This window comes from Peromyscus californicus, unplaced genomic scaffold (genome assembly GCF_007827085.1).
Source record: "Peromyscus californicus insignis strain IS unplaced genomic scaffold, ASM782708v3 Scaffold_9__1_contigs__length_137607984, whole genome shotgun sequence".
NCBI classification, from domain to species: domain Eukaryota; kingdom Metazoa; phylum Chordata; class Mammalia; order Rodentia; family Cricetidae; genus Peromyscus; species Peromyscus californicus.
Window position 1 is genome coordinate 37884941 of NW_026294617.1, and position 21454 is coordinate 37906394.

The 21454-nt window shown below is 39.1% G+C and overlaps 1 protein-coding gene across 3 annotated transcripts in view; it reads left to right on the forward strand.

Moving 5' to 3' along the window:
• The window catches only part of Eif2a (eukaryotic translation initiation factor 2A), a 30918-nt gene extending 21218 nt beyond the window's left edge, over window positions 1-9700 (forward strand). For all 3 annotated transcript variants that reach the window (XM_052730201.1, XM_052730202.1, XM_052730204.1), the window contains 5 exons: window positions 3010-3581; window positions 6343-6456; window positions 7250-7366; window positions 8453-8518; window positions 9329-9700. In XM_052730201.1, the coding sequence (XP_052586161.1) occupies window positions 3010-3581; window positions 6343-6456; window positions 7250-7366; window positions 8453-8518; window positions 9329-9394 (935 nt within the window). In that variant the 3' untranslated portion in view covers window positions 9395-9700. The remainder of the gene's footprint in view (window positions 1-3009; window positions 3582-6342; window positions 6457-7249; window positions 7367-8452; window positions 8519-9328) is intronic.
• Window positions 9701-21454: the final 11754 nt, after the last annotated feature.

Consider the following 21454-nt stretch of genomic DNA (forward strand, 5'->3'; position numbering starts at 1 on the left):
TAACAGCCTGGCTGTGCTGTTCTGGAACTCACTCTGTAGATCAGGCTGTCCTTGAACTCACAGAGATCCGCCTGCCTCTGCCTCCTGAGTGCTGGGATTAAAATTTATGCCTGGCACAGTCTAAATTCTTAATCAAGTGAGTAAAACCAAATACCATGATAACATTGCTGATAAAATTCCTCTTCATGAGAAACTTGAAGTCATCCTCAAGCAAGCCTGACTTTGACAGGCAGACAGTCAGTTTGCGAGCATGGTGCCAGCACCTGAGTAGGAGTAGACTCTCTGGGTGATGTGGTCTTCTATAGCATCTCTCTGAGCACTTAACTAACACAGCAAGTAGATGTAGTAAGTTTAAAAATAGCTGAGGAAATGAGAATAAAGCCAACAATGTTACCAATTGATCTCTTACATTGATAAGCTAAATTAACTATAAAATAATAGTTATTTTACTTAAAAAAATTTTTAGACTTTTTATTTTATTATTTTATGTGTATGAGTTTTGCCTACATCTATGTGTGTACACTGTGTGCATACTTGTTTCACACGAAGGTCAGAAGAGGGCACTGGATCCTCTGCAACTGGAGTTACATTGGTTGTGAGCTGCCTGCCATTGGGGCCGGGAATTGAACTCCAGTTCTTTGCAAGAGCAACAAGTGGCTCTTAACTGCTGAGTCAATTCTCCAGCACGAAATCATAGTTTTTATCTTTTTTTGTTTGTTTGTTTGTTTTTTGTTTTTTTTGTTTTTCGAGACAGTTTCTCTGTGTAGCTTTGCGCCTTTCCTGGATCTCGCTCTGTAGACCAGGCTGTCCTCGAACTCACAAAGATCCGCCTGCCTCTGCCTCCCGAGTGCTGGGATTAAAGGCGTGTGCCACCACCACCCGGCGCCAAAATAGTAGTTTTTAAATTCTAGCAGCTCCCTAATTTTTTCACTTTGAATTGAATGTATGTAAGTAGAGAAATAGTCCATACTTTGCCCTCCAAAAAGCCCTATATTCCCACTGAAATAAGAAGTTAAACAAATAGACCTGAATATCAAGTAAATACAAAAGATCCAAAGAAGGACGACACTGAATTTGTGTCTTTGTATAAATGAAGTCACAGTATAAGCAACAGCCTTTTAAATACAGTAAGACATACCAAGAGACATAAAAATTCTAAGAGCCTGTGGAATAAAACTTAAAAACTCTTCAGATAAGCTCTAAACTTTAATAAGCAAACTTTTGCAAATGATGATATTTCTCTCCTAATTAATCTAAAATTTAACATTTTTATGCCAGTCGGGTTTTTTTTTTTTTTTAAGACTAGATAAACTGGTCTGAAATTTGGTAATAAAAAGTTAACACACAAGAATATTTTGCAATCTATTAGGAGGACATGGGTAATTCTGCTGCTAAAAGAAATTAAAATGTAAAACAATATAATTAAGAACATTTGGATCTGGCTTATGAAAAATTAATGTATATATGGCTAGTCATTTAGAACATAAATTTGTTATTTCTTTTTACCACAATAAATTCCACTTGACCTTCAATTATATATAAAACCTCAAAGGAACTCTTAAAAAGGAAAATATGAGAAAACTTTTTTCTAATCTTGAAATTAAAAAAAAAAAAAGATTTTTCTAAGCAAGACAAAAATCCTAAGGGGAAAAAATGATAAGTTTGTAGTATATAAAAACTTATAGGTTTCTGTTAGAAGACTCGATTAACTTAGGTAAGTAGAAAAGATTTTTTTTTTAAGCTGACAAGAGTTGAGCATAGTAATAAATGCTTTTAATCCCAATATTTAGAACATTGAGGAGGGTTGGAGATTCAAGTCATCTTCACTTACATAGCCAGTTCAAGGCTGGCTTGAATTATAAGATACTCTGTCCTACCTGCTCCCCCAGAGGGAAAAAAATCCAAAAATAACAACAAGGGATAACACGCAGGCAAGGGGTGTATGAGTATAAGAAAGGGTAAGCTTAAGCTTTCTTAATTTCGCAAGATACCGAAATGCCTATTCAATAACTGGAAAGAAAATTATTCTACCAGAAAACAAATGAATTACTTTTAATTATTAAAAGATAACAATAATTAAGCAAATGGAAATAAAACCAAGTCTTAAATTTAACCTAGTAGGTTGGAAAAAGTAAAAATAAACTGTATAATGTGAACATGAGGGAGACCCATGCCATTAGAACCTGTTGATAGGCATGGAAATGGTTGCAGCCACTTCACAGAACACTGTGAAACATTGTGAGGGTGCATTGCCCAGTTATTAACCTTATAGCTGTGTTCTCACCTGTTTGTCTGCACTTAGACTGGAGAAGTGATCAGGGAGGGTTATAATGGGTTACAGAGGCAGAGCACGAGCAGATTTTTATGTGATAATGTAGAAAAGTCTCCAAAATACGGTACTAAATGAAATGACAAAAAGCCTAGAACTTTGTAATTTTTATGTATTTAGAGAAGATGCTTTATTTCAAGAAAATATTCTAAAAGGATATTCAAGAAATGAAATGGGTTACCTTGATACAGACACTTTTGTGGCATGTGTTTTTATATAGTTTGTATTTGTATAGCAATGTGCAGATGTTACTCATTCCAAAACAAAAAACAAAAAACTGTTGCTGGACATGGTAGTCTGCACGTGCAGTCTGTGTCCTAGCACTTTGGAGCTGGGAGGATCACCTGAATTCAGGAATTTGACTAGCCTGGACATCCTAGCAAAACCTCATTTTAAAAAAATATCTTTTTTTATTTCTAGTAATAAAGTATTACTGTAAGTGTATAATTGGCTTCCATGAGCCCATATTGCTAATGTGTTTAAAAGATAATAAAATTCTATGGGAGTTCTTAAATGTACGATTTTGTATTAATACTCATAGTATATCACACAAGAATATTTAATTTTTGAAGTTTGAAAAAAAATGTTTGACATGCTTATGAGTATTATATATTTATATCTTATGCTAATATTCATATAATTTTTTTTACTGTTGATTTGTATCTTACATTTTTTTCTAGCAAAAAATGGCCCAATTTATGATGTAGTTTGGAATTCTAGCTCTACTGAGTTTTGTGCTGTTTATGGTTTTATGCCCGCAAAAGCGACAGTTTTCAACCTGAAATGTGATCCTGTGTTTGACTTTGGGACTGGCCCTCGCAATGCAGCCTACTATAGCCCTCATGGACATATATTAGTACTGGCTGGATTTGGAAATCTTCGGGGACAAATGGAAGTATGGGATGTTAAAAACTACAAACTAATTTCTAAACCAGTGGCTTCTGATTCTACGTATTTTGCCTGGTGCCCAGATGGTGAGCATATTTTAACAGCCACATGTGCTCCCAGGTTACGTGTTAATAATGGGTATAAGATTTGGCATTATACTGGCTCTCTCTTGCATAAGTATGATGTGCCATCAAATGGAGAATTATGGCAGGTTTCTTGGCAGCCATTTTTGGATGGACTATTTCCAGCAAAAACAATCAAGTACCAAGCAGTTCCAAGTGAAGTACCTAGTGAGGAACCTAAAGTTGCAACAGCTTATAGACCTCCAGCCTTAAGAAATAAACCCGTCACCAATTCCAAGCTGGTAAGTAATAGCACACAGGAAAGTGATTTTGTGTGAAACTCTGTAGACCTTTTTCCCATGCTTGTGTTGCTTAGTACCTACTTAGAATATACTCCAGAGAGCTCTCCTAAGACCCACAGAAGGTGAAGATGCTGAGCAGCTCATATATTAAGCTGGCTCAAAGGTTAATTTAAGGGGGCTTACAGTTTAAAAACAATTTTTTTATTCTTGAATTTCATACACATATGCAATGAAATATGATCATATCTACTCTATCTTCCCATCCAACTATCCTCATATTCCTCTCCCAACTTCATGTTTTTTTTTAAAAAAATAACCTTCTAAGTCCATTTAGCACTGTCTATGTGAACATAGTATGGGGCCATCTATTGACAAATGGCTGTGTCCTAATGATGGCCGTATCCTCAAAAGCAGTAATTGTGCCTTCCCCAACAACAGTCACTTACCAGTAATTCTTCAGTAAGTGCTGTGGCCTAGGAATCGTCTGTCAAATCTATGTCAGAATTTGGCTGGCTTGATCGAGTGCAGGTAAGCCCAGCTGCTATGAGTTCCTGAGTTCAATAACCGTATCCTAACCAGAAGACAGCGTTTTACTGCACTCCTCCCCATCCTCCAGCTCTTACGTTCTTTGCAACTCCTCTTCTGTAATGTTGTCTGAGCTTTGGTGTTGGGGTGGGAGGTTGATTCCTTCTCCTTTTTAGGGCTTTTTTAGCACTTTGACCAGTAATGAATCTCTCCCTTGACTTCTGCCCAGTGAAAAAGGAAGTTTCTCTAACCAGTATTGAAAGCAGCTCAGGCCTAGGGGTATAAATATAAATGTTTAGAAGGCAATTGACATGACTATTTAGCAAAATAATAATATTGGGACTTTTGATCAGGATATATAGTAGGAAGCATGAAATTCTCTTCTGTAGAACAAGCCTCAAATCCAATCAGAAAGCAGTAACCATGTAACTGTTGCAATAGTAGGCACATCTTGCCTGGAAGGTCAGTATTGCACCATGCAGGGTCCAATACTAGGTAAGACCATTGATGCCTGTTCTTCCCCCAGCAGTCTGCGAAACACTGTCTGGCACCATGAATGCTAGCCATTAGGGAAGATACTTCCTGGTCAGTTTGAGATTGATTTCTCTATGTCCTGCAGCCAAAGTGTGCAGTGCCTTCCGCAGTAAGACCCTACCATGTATTCATGATGGGTGACTTAGGGCATTGGCAACAGTCTGTTGTTTTGGATTCAGTTTCATTTCTGGGAAAGATAACTCAACATGCTACATTAGCTTTATAGGTCCAGGACTTAAATTCAGATGCTAATTAGTTGAGGCTGATGATATAAGGCAATAGTGAGCAGGAGGAAATGGTGAGCAGCTAGCCATTCAGCAATAATTGATTTTCCATAGGTGATCTTGGGTCCAATTTGCCAAAGTCATTGATTTTTCAAGACACAATGGATCTGAATACATATATGAAATTGTCTCAGTTTTTAAAATGCTGTCTTAGTTGGTGTTCTTTTGCTGTGAAGAGACACCATGACCATGGCAACTCTTATAAAAGAAAGCATTTCATTGGAGCTTGCTTACAAGTTTCAGAGGTTTAGTCCATTATTATCATGTCAGGAAGCAGGGCAGCATGCAGGCAGACATGGTCTTGGAGAAGTAGTATTTATTGTCCTCAGGCCATTAGTTGCTTACAAGTTTCAGAGGTTTAGTTCATTATTATCATGTCAGGAAGCAGGGCAGCATGCAGGCAGACATGGTCTTGGAGAAGTAGTATTTATTGTCCTCAGGCCATTAGTTCCTCACCTTTCCTAACTATTGGTTGGAGTCACATATACTTTCAAACTATTTCAGAGCTCAGGAGAGCATTGCTCAGTGGTCTGAGTTTCTGTGATAGTATTAATAATAAAGGACATCTGAGCATGAGCTACATGTTCTTGAGGTTATTAGAAAAGTAGAGCTGTGCCCTAGCTGAAAAGTAGGAATGTTCCTTTTTTTTTTTTTTTTTTTTGGTTTTTCGAGACAGGGTTTCTCTGTGTAGCTTTGCGCCTCTCCTGGAACTCACTTGGTAGCCCAGACTGGCCTCGAACTCACAGAGATCCGCCTGGCTCTGCCTCCCGAGTGCTGGGATTAAAGGCGTGCGCCACCACCGCCCGGCCGGAATGTTCCTTTTAAAGGGGCTGAATAAACTAGTAAGAAGGTACCCAGAGAATTAGGTAACACTTTCAAAGAATAAAACTTCCTGCTCCTGGCTTGCACAAAAAGAAAACAGTATCCTTCCTTCTTGACTAAAAAATTCTTAAAGCCTCTCAAATCCTATTGCGATAGTCCATTTCAACAGTGCTTACTTAACCTTTCAACCTCAGACTCTGCCAGTAAAGAGCTGCCACGTGATTCTTGTTGGGAAGAAAATAAATGAGGTCACTGCTTCCTAATGGTGCTAATCACATCAAAAAGACCGCAGAGAAGCGGTTGTTACTCAGTTTCATAAGAACTACATGTCTCTAGCGGCCCTGAGACAAATTTCATATTTCTGTAAGCCAAAAGTGAATTTTGCCTGGGCTTATGTAACTAGAAGATATATATCAGCTAGTAGAAAGACCCTTATTGAACTCTGTTCTAGTAAGACATTTGAAATGTGCCTTGCCAGTTTGCTTAAATAATTCTGATAGAATCATCCTATACTAATTAAAGAACATAATTTGCTATTGTGTGCTTTTCAAACCTTGGACTCCATTTCAGAAGTACTTGTTTTACATTTTCCATAGCATGAAGAGGAACCTCCCCAGAATATGAAACCACATCCAGGAAGTGACAAGCCATTATCAAAAACAGCCCTTAAAAATCAAAGGAAGCATGAAGCTAAAAAAGCTGCAAAACAGGTATTTGGAGTGCTGAGCTCTTCAAAATCAAGCCAAGAGCTACTTATTGTTAAACCCCTGACGTTTAACAGTTTTATTCCTAAAGATGTGATTGTGATGTGAGAAAATGTAGTGGGGATTAGATGTAAATAGCCAGGTAGCTTTCTTTGTGCCTCTCCATTAATTAGTATCTATATCTATATGGTGGGTAACTGTGAATGTCTTTCACCACAATGGGGGTACCTGGGATAATAAAGGTTTTTTTGTTTTCTTCTTTCTTTCTTTCTTTCTTTCTTTCTTTTTTTCTTTCAGTTTTTTGAGACAGGGTTTCTCTGTATAACAGCTCTGCCTGTCCTGGAATTCACTTTGGTAGACCAGGCTGGTCTCAAACTCACAGAGATCCACCTGCCTCTGCCTCCCAGGTGCTGGGATTAAAGGTGTGTGCCACCACTGCCTGGCGGCAAGAAACATCTTTACCTACTGAGCCATCTCACTGGCCCAATAATGTCATTTCAAAAGGTAGAATTGCATTATATTCTTCTAAAATTTGAAGTTTTTCCCTTTCGCAGTGAGTATATAGTCTATAGTTAGTAAATATATGCATTCAGGTTTGATCCCTGGGCTCACACAGTGGAAGGAAGGAACCAGCTCCTGCAGGCTATCTTCTGACCACACATGTATTGTGGTCAGCCTCCTCCATGTGTGTTCCAGCAATTGAACTCAGGTTGTCACCCTGGCAACAAGCATCCTTACCCACTCAGCTGTCTCACACACAGACAGAATAAATAGATGTTTCAATTTGTTTTTCCTTTAGGAAGCAAGAAGTGATTTGGCTCCTACTCCTGTCCCACAGAGTTCTCCACGGAATACTATTACCCAGTCTGCTTCAGGTGATCCTGAAGTAGACAAAAAAATTAAGAATCTAAAGAAGGTGAGAGACTGAGTGAAAAATAGATATGTGCATCAGAAGGCTTGTACGTGGGAACTGCATAATTAAGAGGGGACAGCGGTGTTTAGCAGGGACTGAAAGTCGGTGACAGTTCCCTCTGTTGCTTTCTTTCCATAAAGTAGTGTAACTTAGAGGAGTCCTCAGTTCAGTTCCATTCACAAATGCTTTGCTGACTGAAACTGCTTATATTGTCCATTTTGAAGTTATAAGGAACATTAGATATCTGTAGTAAAGGCGCTTTTTATTGTTATCAATGCTGTGGACTGGAGATTGAACCCAGGGCTCATGCATGCTAAGCAAGTACTCCTCTCCTGAGCTACATCCCCAGCCCTGAAGACTTATCTCAGCTTTTCAGTAGCTCCCTTTGAGTTAGATAGGAACAAATACTTTATTCCAGCTTTTAAAATGAACACACACAGAGAAGGGAACTTATGGTGTGTGGGGGCAGCCCTGGGGGTGAGGCGTTGTCCTGCCACAGTGGAATGTTGGAATAGATGCTGAAATCTGTGTTGTACTTGTGAGTCCGCACCGGTACACTCACATCAGTTAAATACTTGCTAGGCAGACCTGACAATCCAAGTCTAAGCCCAGAACTCAGAGAGAGGTGAAAGGAGAGGGAGACCAGACTCCAGAGTGTTCCTCTGCCTCCGTGTATGCTCCACAGCACACACCTACACACAGAATAAGTTGAAAAACAAGCAAACAAACAAAAACTTAGAAAAACCTATTTTGCCCAATCCCATGCTTTTAACATACAATTTTACAGTTAACTTTAAAAATAATAAACTTATCTTAGTCTTCTTTTTTCTTGTTGTTATTTTTGTTTTTCAAGACAGGATTTCTCTGTATAACAGCCTGGCTGTCCTGGATCTCACGCTGGATCTCACAGAGATCCACCTGCCTCTGCCTCCCGAGTGCTGGGATTAAAGGTGTGAGTCACCACCACCTGGCTTGTCCTAGCATTTTTACCAGACCATCTTTGAAGAAGTGTAGTATGGTTGCTTTTGATAAAATAATTTGCACTAGAAAATAACTTCTACTTCCTTCTTCCCTGTATTTATTTCACAGAAACTAAAAGCAATAGAGCAGCTGAAAGAGCAGTCAGCCGCTGGGAAACAGCTAGAGAAAAATCAGGTAAGGGTTCACTTTCCATTTGGGTTCATAGCCATTAGCACCCCCCATCCCCCAGCTCACCCCCAGGATTAGTATAAGCAATCATTCAATCGAGAAAAAAGCACAGAACTGAAAAACTTGTCTGGGGAACAGTTTGCAAAATTCTTTTTAATACTTTTTAAATTTCCTTTGAATACTCTTTTTCTTTTTTTTTTTTTAGATTTACTTTTTATTTATTAAGTATACAGTGTTCTGTCTGCATGTGTCCTTGCAGGCCAGAAGAGGGCACCAGATCTCATTACAGATGGTTGTGAGCCACCATGCAGTTCCTGGGAATTGAACTCAGGACCTCTGGAAGAGCAGTCAGTGCTCTTAACCACTGAGCCATCTCTCCAGCCCCCTCTTTTGAATACTCTTAAAGTTTTGTCTGTGATAGGGGAAGCTCAGCCCTAGGTCATGGTGAATGAGTCACAGTTCCTAAGTGGTATCCTAATGCTGTCACTGGAAACACAATGACAATTGTTAGGTAGCTAACAGGTTTCCTCCCATCTGCTGCACTGTCCCACCTGCCTCTTCCTCCCCGTGGTCTCAGTACTTTAAGCACAAGTAGATGCAGGAACTCTCCCACTGGAAGGGACAGTCTGACAGCTCTATGCACTGCACCTTGACTATAACAGGAGCAAGTGAGAATTGCTCTCTAACCTGGCTTTGCCAGTGGATTGGATAAAATGTAAGAATATTCCATCTCTGCATTTTGTCCTTTCTACTGTTAGGTTATAGATCCAATAATTATTTTCTATTTAATAACTTTAATGTTTGAAATGTTTGTAGCTGGAGAAAATTCAGAAAGAGAAAGCCCTTCTCCAGGAGCTTGAAGATTTGGAATTGGGAATTTGAAGATTCATAGAAAGCAAATTGTCAGCAGGAAACAGTATAAGCAAGTCTGTTAATCCACGGTGTTCGTGGAATCTCTACATGGCCACCTTTAACATCAGTCTGTATTTTTAACCATTTATCTAAGGTTGTATATGTATGATTATTTAATGATGTCTATTAAGTTGACTTTTACATCTGTATCCTGTATCATGTCAGTATGTGATAAAGAGAGATGATTTTTTTCAGATAAGCTTGACAAATGGACAGACATTTGTCTTTTAATAGGTAACAGTATTTCCTATATAAATAAATACATTTTAAATTGTATTTTTGCCTTCAAATTAAGAAGTTCTTTATTATAAATTTATAGGATGTATTATTCTTACAATATAACTATGAAGTGGATGTTACTATAATGTCTGTTTTATAACTAGAGAAACTTAAGTCCAGAAAATTAAGAAATCTGTAGGGGCTAGAGAGATGACTGCTCAGATAAGGACACTGGCTCTTCTTCCAGAGTATCCTGGTTTGAGTCCCAGCACCCACATGGAGCCATGTCTATAACTCTAGTTCCAGGGAATCTCTCACCTTCTCTGGCCTTCATAGGTACCAGGCATGCACAGGTATACATGCAAGCGGAACATCCATGCACTTAAAATAAAAATAAATACTTAAAAAAGAAAGAACCCTGCTAGTGTTGGGAAATGGAGTTGGACATGAGTAGTCTGTCTCCAGAGCCTCTGCACTAGGTTCCTGTGGAACACTGCTGGTGTCTGGAGGGCAGTGGCTGTTGGTCGTCAACTGTGTTCACTTTTACTTTTATAAACACTGCCAAATTACTCCAATAATTTGTTCGTCCTCCAGTAAAGTTCTTTACTTCTATTGATGTTGACTGTAACAAGGCCTTTGAATTTTTTGCCAAATTAAGAAAGTGAAAATGCTTTTTTTGTTATTGATTACATCTGTTTCTTTTTATTAGGGATATGTTTGTGTGTTTTGGCAAATTTGTCAGTTGTTCATATTTTAGTGGCGTGTTTTTCCTTTGAATATTTCTGTATTTGATTTTCTGAAAATTTTTGTTGTTGTTTTAAGCATTTCTTTATTGGTTGTTTAGGTGGCTGTGTTTAGGTGGGTTGGCGTGTGCCATGGCTCACATGTGGAGGGCAGAAGACCACCTGCAGAAGTCAGTTCTTTCCTTTCATGTGGGTTCCCAGCATCAACTCAGTTTGTCAGGCTTGGCAACAAGTACTTGAGAGTACTAATTTTTCTCTTTCTTTAGAAAGTACACGCATATACATTTTTAACAGTTCAAGGAGTTAAAAAAAAAAAGCATAAAATGAAAAACACTTCTCACCTGTTTTCTGTAGCAAAATTCATCAATTTATGTTTTAAAGGTACAAAGTGTATGCACATCCAGATATATATGTTCATGTATATTTTAAAGAAATGATGGAATACAAAAGCTGTTCTGTGCCAAGTGTAATGTCATCTGCCTGTAATCCCAGAGCTGAGGGGTGTGGGGTGGAGTATCACAAGTTTGAGGTCAAAAACTATGAAAAGGAAAGGAAAAGGTCAGTAAATCCCCCAGTCTCTTAAGCTATTTTGGAACTCATTCCCTATCAGTGCTCTCTATCACCTGTAATTTATAATAATCTATCTTGTACAATGTAGCATTTAAATAAATTCACACAGATGCATATTTAGGTCTTGAAACTCAGGCACATGTATACACGTGCTTACTAACAAAGCAGAGGTGCTAATCTATATACTAGAATCAGGTTTGTTTCGATTTTGGAAAGTTAGTTTCATTGATGCTTGGTGTAGTGGTCATTTCTGTATTATGTGTATTTTGAGTTAGTAAGATACTAGAAAGGACAAGGTTACTAAGAGTTTTTATCAAGTGGGGTTTCAAAGCCATTTAAGCTAAATATGTTGATGCATGAGTATTCAAAGCTGGGCAAACTGGCAAGAGTTTGTGTCTGAGTAGCTCTTCTGTGTGATGAAACCCCATGTGCAAGGCAACTTAGAAAAGCAAGCATTTTACTTGGGGGTGTGCTTACCGTTTCAGAGGGTACGTCCATGATCATCGTGGGGAGCATGGCAGCAAGCCGGTAGGCATGGTGCTGGAGCAGTGAGCAGCACAGATCTCATCCTAAATTGTGGGCCAAGACACAGAGACTGGGCTTCCTGTGGGCTTTTGGAACTTCAAAACACACTCACAGTGACACCTAATCCTTCCCAAACAATTCCTCCAGCCAGAAACCAAACATTCAAATGTATGAGCCTCTGAGGGCCATTCTCATCCAAACCAACACAGTTTGTGAATAGTAAAATAATAGGAATGATTGTGACATGCTATGCTAATTTTAACAAAATTATAGGGTGAGTTTTCTCCTGTTCTGTAGTGGAGAAGGAAGAGCGGAAGAAACCTGTATCAGGTGCCTTGTTCCCTGTCGTACTCAGCCACCAACACCATAGAGTCAGATCTGGACTATAAGCAATAACTTTCCCACTTCTTTTTTTTAGGTTTTATGCAACAGTTCTTCAGGTATAGTGTAGGTTACAAAGGGATATATGTGTCATTTGGAAATTTCCTTATTTATAGGTCTATTTGTACATTTGTAAGTTCTGTAAAACAAGACCCAAGACCTAGGATAAAAAAAGATGTGGCCTGTAAAGAGCTGCAAGCATTCAATGAATAGTGATATTCATGTGGGGTATTACTATTCTACTAGTAAGTACTTCATTAGTTTTTTATTATACTTGCTTATATGTGTGCATGCATGCCAGGCATGTGTGTGGAAATCAGGACAGATTGGTTCCTGGGCATCAAACTCAGGTCATCAGGCTTGGCAGCAAGCACCTTTACACACTGAGCTATCTTGCCCATCCCAAATATTTCATCTCCTAGGCATATCGAAGAATTATACCTCATATTATGCCTTACCAGTTCTGTGTAAGTGATTTGCTTCAGCTAATGAAATCTTAGAACTGAGGTGTGTCATTTGTAAGCAAAAGCATTTATGTGCCAGTGATTTTCTTTTTGTTTTTTTCTTTTTTATTATATTTTTATTTTTATTTTATTTTATTTTTTTTGGTTTTTTCGAGACAGGGCTTCTCTGTTTAGCTTTGCGCCTCTCCTGGAACTCACTCTGTAGCCCAGGCTGGCCTCGAACTCACGGAGATCCGCCTGGCTCTGCCTCCTGAGTGCTGGGATTAAAGGCGTGCGCCACCACCGCCCAGCTATATTTTTATTTTTTAAAACAATTTCAAAATTTAAATATATTTTGATCACATTCTTCCCCTCCTCAAGTCCTTCCAGATTCTCTCCCCTTCCTACTCTCCCAACTTTAAATTATTTCTCAAAAAAAAAAAAACAACCCCAAAACCAAAAAAAACCCACAAAACAACAACCAAAAAAGCACACAAAAAACTGTACTTCATTAGGTATTGGTTAACTATTGACCTGGAATGGTTGATACACCCAGTGTCACTCCATTGGAAAAATTGATCTCCCTCTCCCAGCAGGTATGCTACTTCAGGTGTTAATCTTTATCCTAATGGCTAGTTTCATTCATTTGTTGATTTTTTTTTTTTTTTTTTTTTTTTTTTGGTTTTTCGAGACAGGGTTTCTCTGTGTAGCTTTGCGCCTTTCCTGGAACTCACTTGGTAGTCCAGGCTGGCCTCGAACTCACAGAGATCCGCCTGGCTCTGCCTCCCGAGTGCTGGGATTAAAGGCGTGCGCCACCACCGCCCGGCCTAGATTTTTTTTTTTTAAATAATAAGATAAAACAAAAATTATCACATTGAAGTTAGACAAGACAAACCAATAGAAGGAAAAGAATCCAGGAAAAGGCACAAGAATCCCATAAAAACACTAACAAATAGTGTTATATATATATATATATATATATATATATATATATATATATATATATAAACACAGAGGACTGGTTTAGACAATCTCTCTCTCTCTCTCTCTCTCTCTCTCTCTATATATATATATATATATATATATATGTATAAACATAATATAAACCCAGAGGACTGGTTTAGACAATGTATCTCTCTATATATATGTAGATAGATAGATAGATAGATAGATAGATAGATAGATAGATGTGTGTGTGTGTGTATAAACATAATATAAACACAGAGGACTGGTTTAGACAATGTATCTCTATATATGTGTGTGTGTGTGTGTGTGTGTGTGTGTGTGTGTGTGTGTGTGTATAAACATAATATAAACACAGGACTGGTTTAGACATGGGCAGACCCAGTGCATGTTGCTTCAGTCTGTGAATTCCTAGAAGCTTTGCTCATGTTGATTTAGATGGCTTTCTATTATTGGTGTTCGCCATCCTCTCTGGCTCTTACACTCTTCTTGCTCAACTTCCCCAGGGTTCCCTGAGCTCTGAGGGGAGTTATTTGATGGAGACCTCCCATTTAGGGCTGGGTATTTCAAGGTCTCTTGCTCTATGTAATGTCTGGCTGTGGGTCTTTGTATTTGTATCCCATCTGCTGCAGGAGGAAGCTTCTCTGATGATGGCTGAATAAGGCACTGATCTATGAGTATAGCAGAATGTTATTAGGAGTCATTTTATCACCACTTTTTTTTGTCTTTTTTTTTTTTTTTTTTTAATTTAAGACCAGTAGTATTAGGTTTTACCCTAGGTCCCTGGGCTATGTACTGTCAGGTTCTTGGTCACTCAAGCAGTGTTGGGTGTGGGTTCCATCTAGTCAATGACTGGTTAATTACTCCCACAAATTTGTGCCACCATTGCCCTAGCATATCTTGCAGGTAGTATACATTGTAGATCAAAGATTTTGTGGCTGGTTTTGTGTTTATATTTCTCTTTTGGTTGCCTGCAGAGTACCTTACTGTACCCAAGACCCTAGGGTTCTATGTGGGCACCAGCTCAACCTCTCCATCTTCAATGAGTTGTGTAGGTGATGTCTTCAGCAATGGGGCCTTTCTGTCAGTTTGTAGAGAGCAACCCATAGTCTTGGCAACACCCTAGGCTATTTGAGGATTCCTGTGGGGACTTTTTGGCCAACAGCTCAATTAGATGTAACCCAATCCTAGTACTGGAAGCTTCATTTGGCCAGTTGGGACTCTATCTTTGCCAGTGTTTGAAGATTTCATTCAGGCGGAATTGATACATTTATATATTTTAGGAAGTTTCTACTGTATTAGATTTCTATACTACCCCTCAAATGCCTCCTAATTTTACTGTCCTTCCCCTTATTCTCTCCTATAACCCACTCCCCACTTGATCCTCCCATTCAGCCACCCCCATCCACCCATGTTCATCTATCCTAGTTCCCTATCCTAACAAGAGCAATCTGTTCTTTTTAGTCCATACTCTTACACCTACCCGCTGTGGTTCCCTGGATTATAGCTTGGTTACCAATGACTTAAAAGCTAATAGCCACATAAAATCAAATATTGGTCTTTTGGGGTCTGGGATGCCACACAGGATAATTTTTTTTCTATTTCTATTTGTCTACAAGTTTCATGATTTCATTTTTAACAACTGAGTCTATTATAAATGTACCACATTTTCTTTATCCATTCTGTTGAGGGACATCTGGAGGTTTCCTAGTGAGAACTCAGGGTCAGAGATAGATCTGAGCTTGCTTTACCAAGCAGGACTGCATAAGGGGATGATTTGATCATGGGTGTGGTTACCAGGTATTTGGAAGGGTCTACACTTGGCTGTGTGGTGTGCTTTGATCTTGCAAGGGGGAGGTCTTTTGCCCTGCCCCTTGGCATTGTTATAAAAAGCCCTTTGGAATAAACGGAAAAGGCTGTTGGGTAGTGATCCAGGCCCTCCTGAAATTATACTGTGTTTCTATCTTCTCGTCAACTAGGTCTCTCTTTCTATCTGTCATTTCTTATCCCTCTCTCCTCCTCATAAGAACCCTAGAAAAGGTGGGAAAGGTAGGAGCTGGACTCCCACAGTCTCCCAAAGTTTCCAATTTTGACTATTATGAATAGAGCAGCAAAGAACATGGTTGATCAAGAGTCTCTGTGAGAGGATGGCGTATTCTTTGGGTATATGCCGAAGAGTGGTATAGTTTGGTCTTGAGGTAGATGGATTCCCATCTTTCTGATGAACCTCCATTCTTATTTCCATAGTGGTGCATGAGTTTGCACTCCTCCCAGCAATGGGTAAGTCCTCTTACTCTGCATCCTCACCAGCATGAGCTGCCACTTGTTTTGTCGATCTTAGCCATTCTGACAGGTGTAAGATGAAATCTTAAAGTAGTTTTGATTTGATTTGCATTTCTCTGATGGCTAAGGATGTTGAACATTTGTTTACCTATTTCTCAGATATTTGAGTTTCCTCTAATGAGAATTCTCTGTTTAGATTTGTGGTTTTTGTATTTTTTTGTGGGGGTTCAAGACAGTGTCTTACTTACTGTATAGCTCTGGCTGTCCTGCAACTTACTATGTAGACCAGGCTGGCCTTGAACTCACAGCAGTCCACCTGCCTCTGCCTCCCTAGTGCTGGGATTAAAGGCTTTCAACACTACTTTAGGCTTGAATTATCATTATTAGTTTTTGATATTTAGTTTCTTGAGTTCTTTATATATTTTGAATATTAGTCCTCTATTGGATTGAAGTTGATAAAAAAGTCTTTTTCCATTCTGTAGGTTGCCATTTTATCTGAATGACTGTGCCCTTTGCCTTACAGAAGCTTATCAGTTTCATGAGGTCCTATTTATTAATTGTTGATCCTAGTGCCTGTGCTAATGGTGTTCTGATCAGAAATTCTTTTCTTGTGCCAATGAGTTCAAGACTATTCCCCACTTTCTCTTCTGTCAGGTTCAGTGTATCTGGTTTTATGTTGAGGTCTTTGAACCATCTGGAGTTGAGTTTGGGGCAGGGTGATAAGTATGTGTCTATTTGCATTCTTTTACATGCAGACCTCCAGTTTGACCAGCACCATTTGTTGAAAATCCTGTGTGTTTTCTAGTGTATATTTCAGGTGTCCATAGGTGTGTGGATTTATGTCTGGGTCTTCAAGTTGATTCCATTGATCAGTGTGTCTTTTTATGCCAGGACCATGCTGTTTTTATTACTATAGCTTTGTATTACAACTTGAACTCAGGAATGGTGCTACCTCCAGCAGTTATTTCATTATTCTGGGCATTGTTTTAGCTATTCTGGGTTTTTGTTTTTCCTTTGAAGCTGAGATTTGTCCTTTCAAGATCTGTGAAGAATTGTGTTGATATCTTGATGGGGATTGCATTGAATCTGTAGATTGCTTGTGGTAGAGTGGCCATTTTTACTGTGTTAACTACTATGTTTGCTACTAATCCATGAGCATAGGAGATCTTTTCATCTTCTGATATCTTCTTTAATTTCTTTCTTCAAAGACTTGAAGTTTTTATAATACAATTCTTTCACTTGCTTGTTTAGAGTTACCCCTGAGATATTTTTATATTATTTGAGTCTGTCATGAAAGGTGTTGTTTCCCTGATTTCTTTCTCAGTCCATTTGTCATTTGTATATAAGAAGGATACTGATTATATCTTTTTAGTTAATTTTGTATCTAGCTACTTTGCTGAAAGTGTTTATTAGCTGTAGGAGTTCCCTAGTAGAATTTTCAGGGTCACTTCTGTATACTATCATATCATCTGCAAATAAAGATACTTTGACTTCTTCCTTTCCAATTTGCATCCCTTTGATCTCTTCAGTTGTCTTATTGCTGTAGCTAGATCTTCAAGTTCTATACTGAATAGGTATGGAGAGAGTGGACAGTCTTGTCTTGTTCCTGATTTTAGTGGAATTGCTTTGAGTTTCTCTCAATTTTTTTTTTTTTTTTTGGTTTTTCGAGACAGGGTTTCTCTGTGTAGCTTTGCGCCTTTCCTGGAACTCACTTGGTAGCCCAGGCTGGCCTCGAACTCACAGAGATCCGCCTGGCTCTGCCTCCCGAGTGCTGGGATTAAAGGCGTGCGCCACCACCGCCCGGCAAGTTTCTCTCAATTTTAGTTGATATTGGCTATGGACTTGCCGTAAAGTGCCTTTATTATGTTGAGGCACACTCCTTCTATATCTAATCTCTCCAGGACTTTTATCATGAAGGGGTACTGGATTTTTGTCAAAGGCCTTTTTTGCATATAATGAGATGATCATATGGTTTTTTTCTTTTGGTTTGTTTATATGGTAGATTACATTTATTGATTTACATCTGTTGAGCCATCCCTGCATCTCTTGGATTAAGCCTAGTTGGTCATGGTGGATGATCTTTTTTGATGTGTTCTTGGATTCAGTTTGCAAGTATTTTATTGAATATTTTTGCTTCTATGTTTATAAGGGAAATTGGTCTGTAATTCTCTTCATTTGTTGGGTCTTTATGTAGTTTGGGTAGCAAGGTACCTGTGGCCTTATAAAATGAATTGGGCAATGTTCCTTCTGTTTCTATTTTGTGAAATAATTTGAGGTGTATTGGCATTAAAACTTCTTTGAAATTCTAGAAGAATTCTGTACTAAAACCATCTGGCCCTGGGTTGGGTTTTTGATTGTTGTTTTTTTTTTTTTTTTTTTTTTTTGGTTTTTTGAGACAGGGTTTCTCTGTGTAGCTTTGCGCCTTTTCCTGGATCTTGCTCTGTAGTCCAGGCTGGCCTCGAACTCACAGAGATCCACCTGCCTCTGCCTCCCGAGTGCTGGGATTAAAGGCGTGCGCCGCCGCCGCCGCCGCCGCCGCCGCCGCCGCCGCCGCCGCCGCCGCCGCCGCCGCCGCCGCCCGGCTTTGTTTTGTTTTTTGTTTGTTTGGTTTTGGTTTTTCCAAGGCAAGGTTTCTCTATGTAGTCCTGGCTGTCCTGGAACTCGGTTAGGAGACTTTTAATGACTGCTTCCTTATCTCTTCCAATGAGTTTTTGTTTGAAGTATATTTTGTCACATATTAAAATGGCTATACCAGCTTGTTTCTTAGGTCCATTTATTAGGAATATTTTTTTCAAATCCTTTACCTTGAGGTCTATCCTTGATATTGAGGTGTTTCTTGACTGCAGCAGAAGGATGGATCCTGTTTCTGAATCCATTGTGTTAATCTGTGTCTTTTTATTGGGGAAATGAGACCATTGATATTGAGTGATAGCAATGACCAATGATTGTTGATTCCTGTTATGTTGTTGGTGTGTGTGTGTGTGTGTGTGTGTGTGTGTGTGTGTGTGTGTGTGTGTGTGTGTGTGTGTGTTTTCTGTTCTTTGGACTTCGCTGGTCTGAGATTATTAATTTCTTGTGTCTTCTTAGGTATAGTTAACCTCATTAGTTTGGGGTTGGAGTTTAGTTCTAGCATCTTATATAGATAGGGCTGGATTTGTAGATAGACATTGCTTAAATTTAGTCTTATAGTGGAGTGTTTTTTTTCTATAGTGATTGGAACTTTTGCTGGGCATACTAGTCTGGGCTGGCATTTGTGGTCTCTTTAAGAGTCTGCAGGATATCTGTCCAGGACCTTCTGGGTTTTAGAGTTTCCACTGAGAAGTCAATCATAATTCTAATAGGTCTACCTTATATGTTGCTTGGTCTTTTTCCCTTGCAGTTTTTAGTTTTGGTTCTTTGTTTGGTACATTTAGTGTTTTGAGTATTATGTGTTGAGGAGACTGTCTTTTCTGGTCCAGTCTATTTGGTGTTCTGTGTACTTCTTGTACCTTTGTAGGCATCTTCTTCTTTAGGTTAGGAAATTTTCTATGATTTTGTTGTGAATATTTTCTGTGCCTTTGATGCTTCTTCTTCCTGTAGATCTATTATTCTTAATTTGATCTTTTCATAGTGTCCTAGATTTTTCTGGATGTTTTATGCTCAGAGCTTTTTAGATTTGATGTTTTCTTTGACTTATGTATTCATTTCTTTTATTGTGTCTTCAATGTCTGTGATTCTGTCTTTCTTGTATTCTGTTGGTCAAGCTTGACTCTGTGATTCCTGTTGAGTTCCTAATTTTTTTATTTTCCTCAGTTTGGGTTTTCTTTGTTGATTCTATTTTCATTTTCAGGTCTTCAGTGGTTTTATTTATTTTCTTCCACTGTTTGTGTTTTCATAAATTCTTTTAAGAGATTTATTCATTTCCTTTTTACGGCCTCTATCATACTCATAAAGCCTATTTTTTGGTCTTTTTCTTGTGCTTCAGCTAAGCTGGAATATTCAGGGCCTGCTCTGGTAGGGTTGCTGAGCTCTAGAGGAGACAGATTGTCCTGGCTGTTGTTGATTGTTTTTATACTGGTGTCTGGACATCTGGAATTGGGAAGATTGTAATTCTAGGTGCTGATATCTGGTCCTGTCTTTGTTGTTTGGGTGTTTTGTTCCTTGGTTTCCTCCTTCCTCTCGTCTTTAGGAACATTTAGTGGCTGTGTATGGCCTGTAGGAAAATTTGGGGTCCTCATAGGTATGAGCACTGGTGGTTCCAGGTAAAATGTCTTTCTCAGTATTGGGACCTCAGACTTAGGAATGGGGATGTGCTGGGGGTGGTGGCAGGAAGGGTGTTCCATCAGCATCTGCTTAGTCCCCTTGAAGTTTGTTTTTGGAGTGTTCATTTGCACATCAGCACATGTAAATTCAGTTGGTAGAAGACCCTTGTGTTGCATGTGCTGTAGGTTGACTGTATTGTCTCAATACTCATTATTGAAACTCAGTCTGTAATAGGATAGTGTTTGCAAATGGAAAGTTTGGGAGGTAATTAGTGCTAGATGAAATCATGATGGTAAGGATCTCTTTATGGGATTAAGAAAGACTCTGATAACAGATAGTAGAAAGCATACATACCAACGTACATACACACACACTAAAAAAGAAAGCCTTAATTGAACACTGTTTTCATCCTCTGTTAAAGAAAAGTAGTATTCATGTCCCAAAAAACTATTCAGAGAAAGTTTCATAAGTCCCAAGAGATGTTTCATAGATAGTCTGTGATGTTCTTGTGTTCAATTTGATATGAATCTGAAAATGCTGCAAAAAAAAAACCCAAAAAAACAAAACAAAAAGAACCTTACTATTAGCCTGAGCATTTAATCCTCGCACTCAGGAGGAAGAGACAGGTACATCTCTGTTAGTTTGAGGCTAGCCTGGTCTTCATAGAGAGTTCCAGGACAGCCAGCAACATTGTTGTACCCTGTCTCAAATAAACAAACCTTAATATTTAAACATCAGTGCCAAAATAAGAAAATGGGGGCCAGGAAGATGGCTTTGTTGATAAAGTGCTCAGTCCCAGGCTGTCCTTGTTTGTGCTGTGAAATGGCTCTTGTTGCCAAGCCTGATAATCTGTGTTGAACTCAAAGAAGTCACAAGGTGGAAGGAGAGAACCAATCCCCATATGTTGTTCTCTGATCTGCACACTTGCATGGTGCACAGAAGTACACAACACACACACACCATAAATAAATGTAAAAAAAAAAAATTAAAGCCAGGCATAGTGGAATATGCCTCTAACTGCAGCACTCAGGAGGAAGAGTCAGGTGAATCTCTTTGAGTTAGAGGCCAGCCTGGTCCAAATAGTGAGTTCCAAATTGTTAGCCACCATGTGGATGCTGAGAATGGAAACCAGGTCCTTTAGAAAGACAGCCAGTCCTCTTAACCACTGAGCCATCCCTCCAGCCCTGGGTGTAATTATTTTAGACAGTCTCGGCCATGGGGAAGCGAAGGCTGGTGACCCTCGAGCATACTATCTTCTCCTTGACCTTGCAGTGCACACCTAATCCCAGAACTGGGAACTGAAGGCAAGAAGACCAGCAGTTCAAGGCTAAGCTATATAAGTAGCTTGAAATCAGCCTAGGCTATGCCAGACATTATCTCAACCAAAAAGAAAAAAAAAAAAAAACAACACACAGTTGGCTACTGTGGTACACATCTATAATCCCATCACTTGGGAAGGAGATGCAGGAGAGTCTCAAATTTTGGGACAGCCTGGGCTACATAGAGAGACCCAGGGACCTGTTAGTATTCTGAACTGCCCCTTGGGGACCCGCCCCTTGGGGTCCGGCCCAGTGTCCTGATGTCATCTTATGTAAAGTCCCCTTTAAGAAAAAAACTCCTTCCCCTTCCCTCTCTCTCTCCTACCTCTTGCTAGAGGTAGC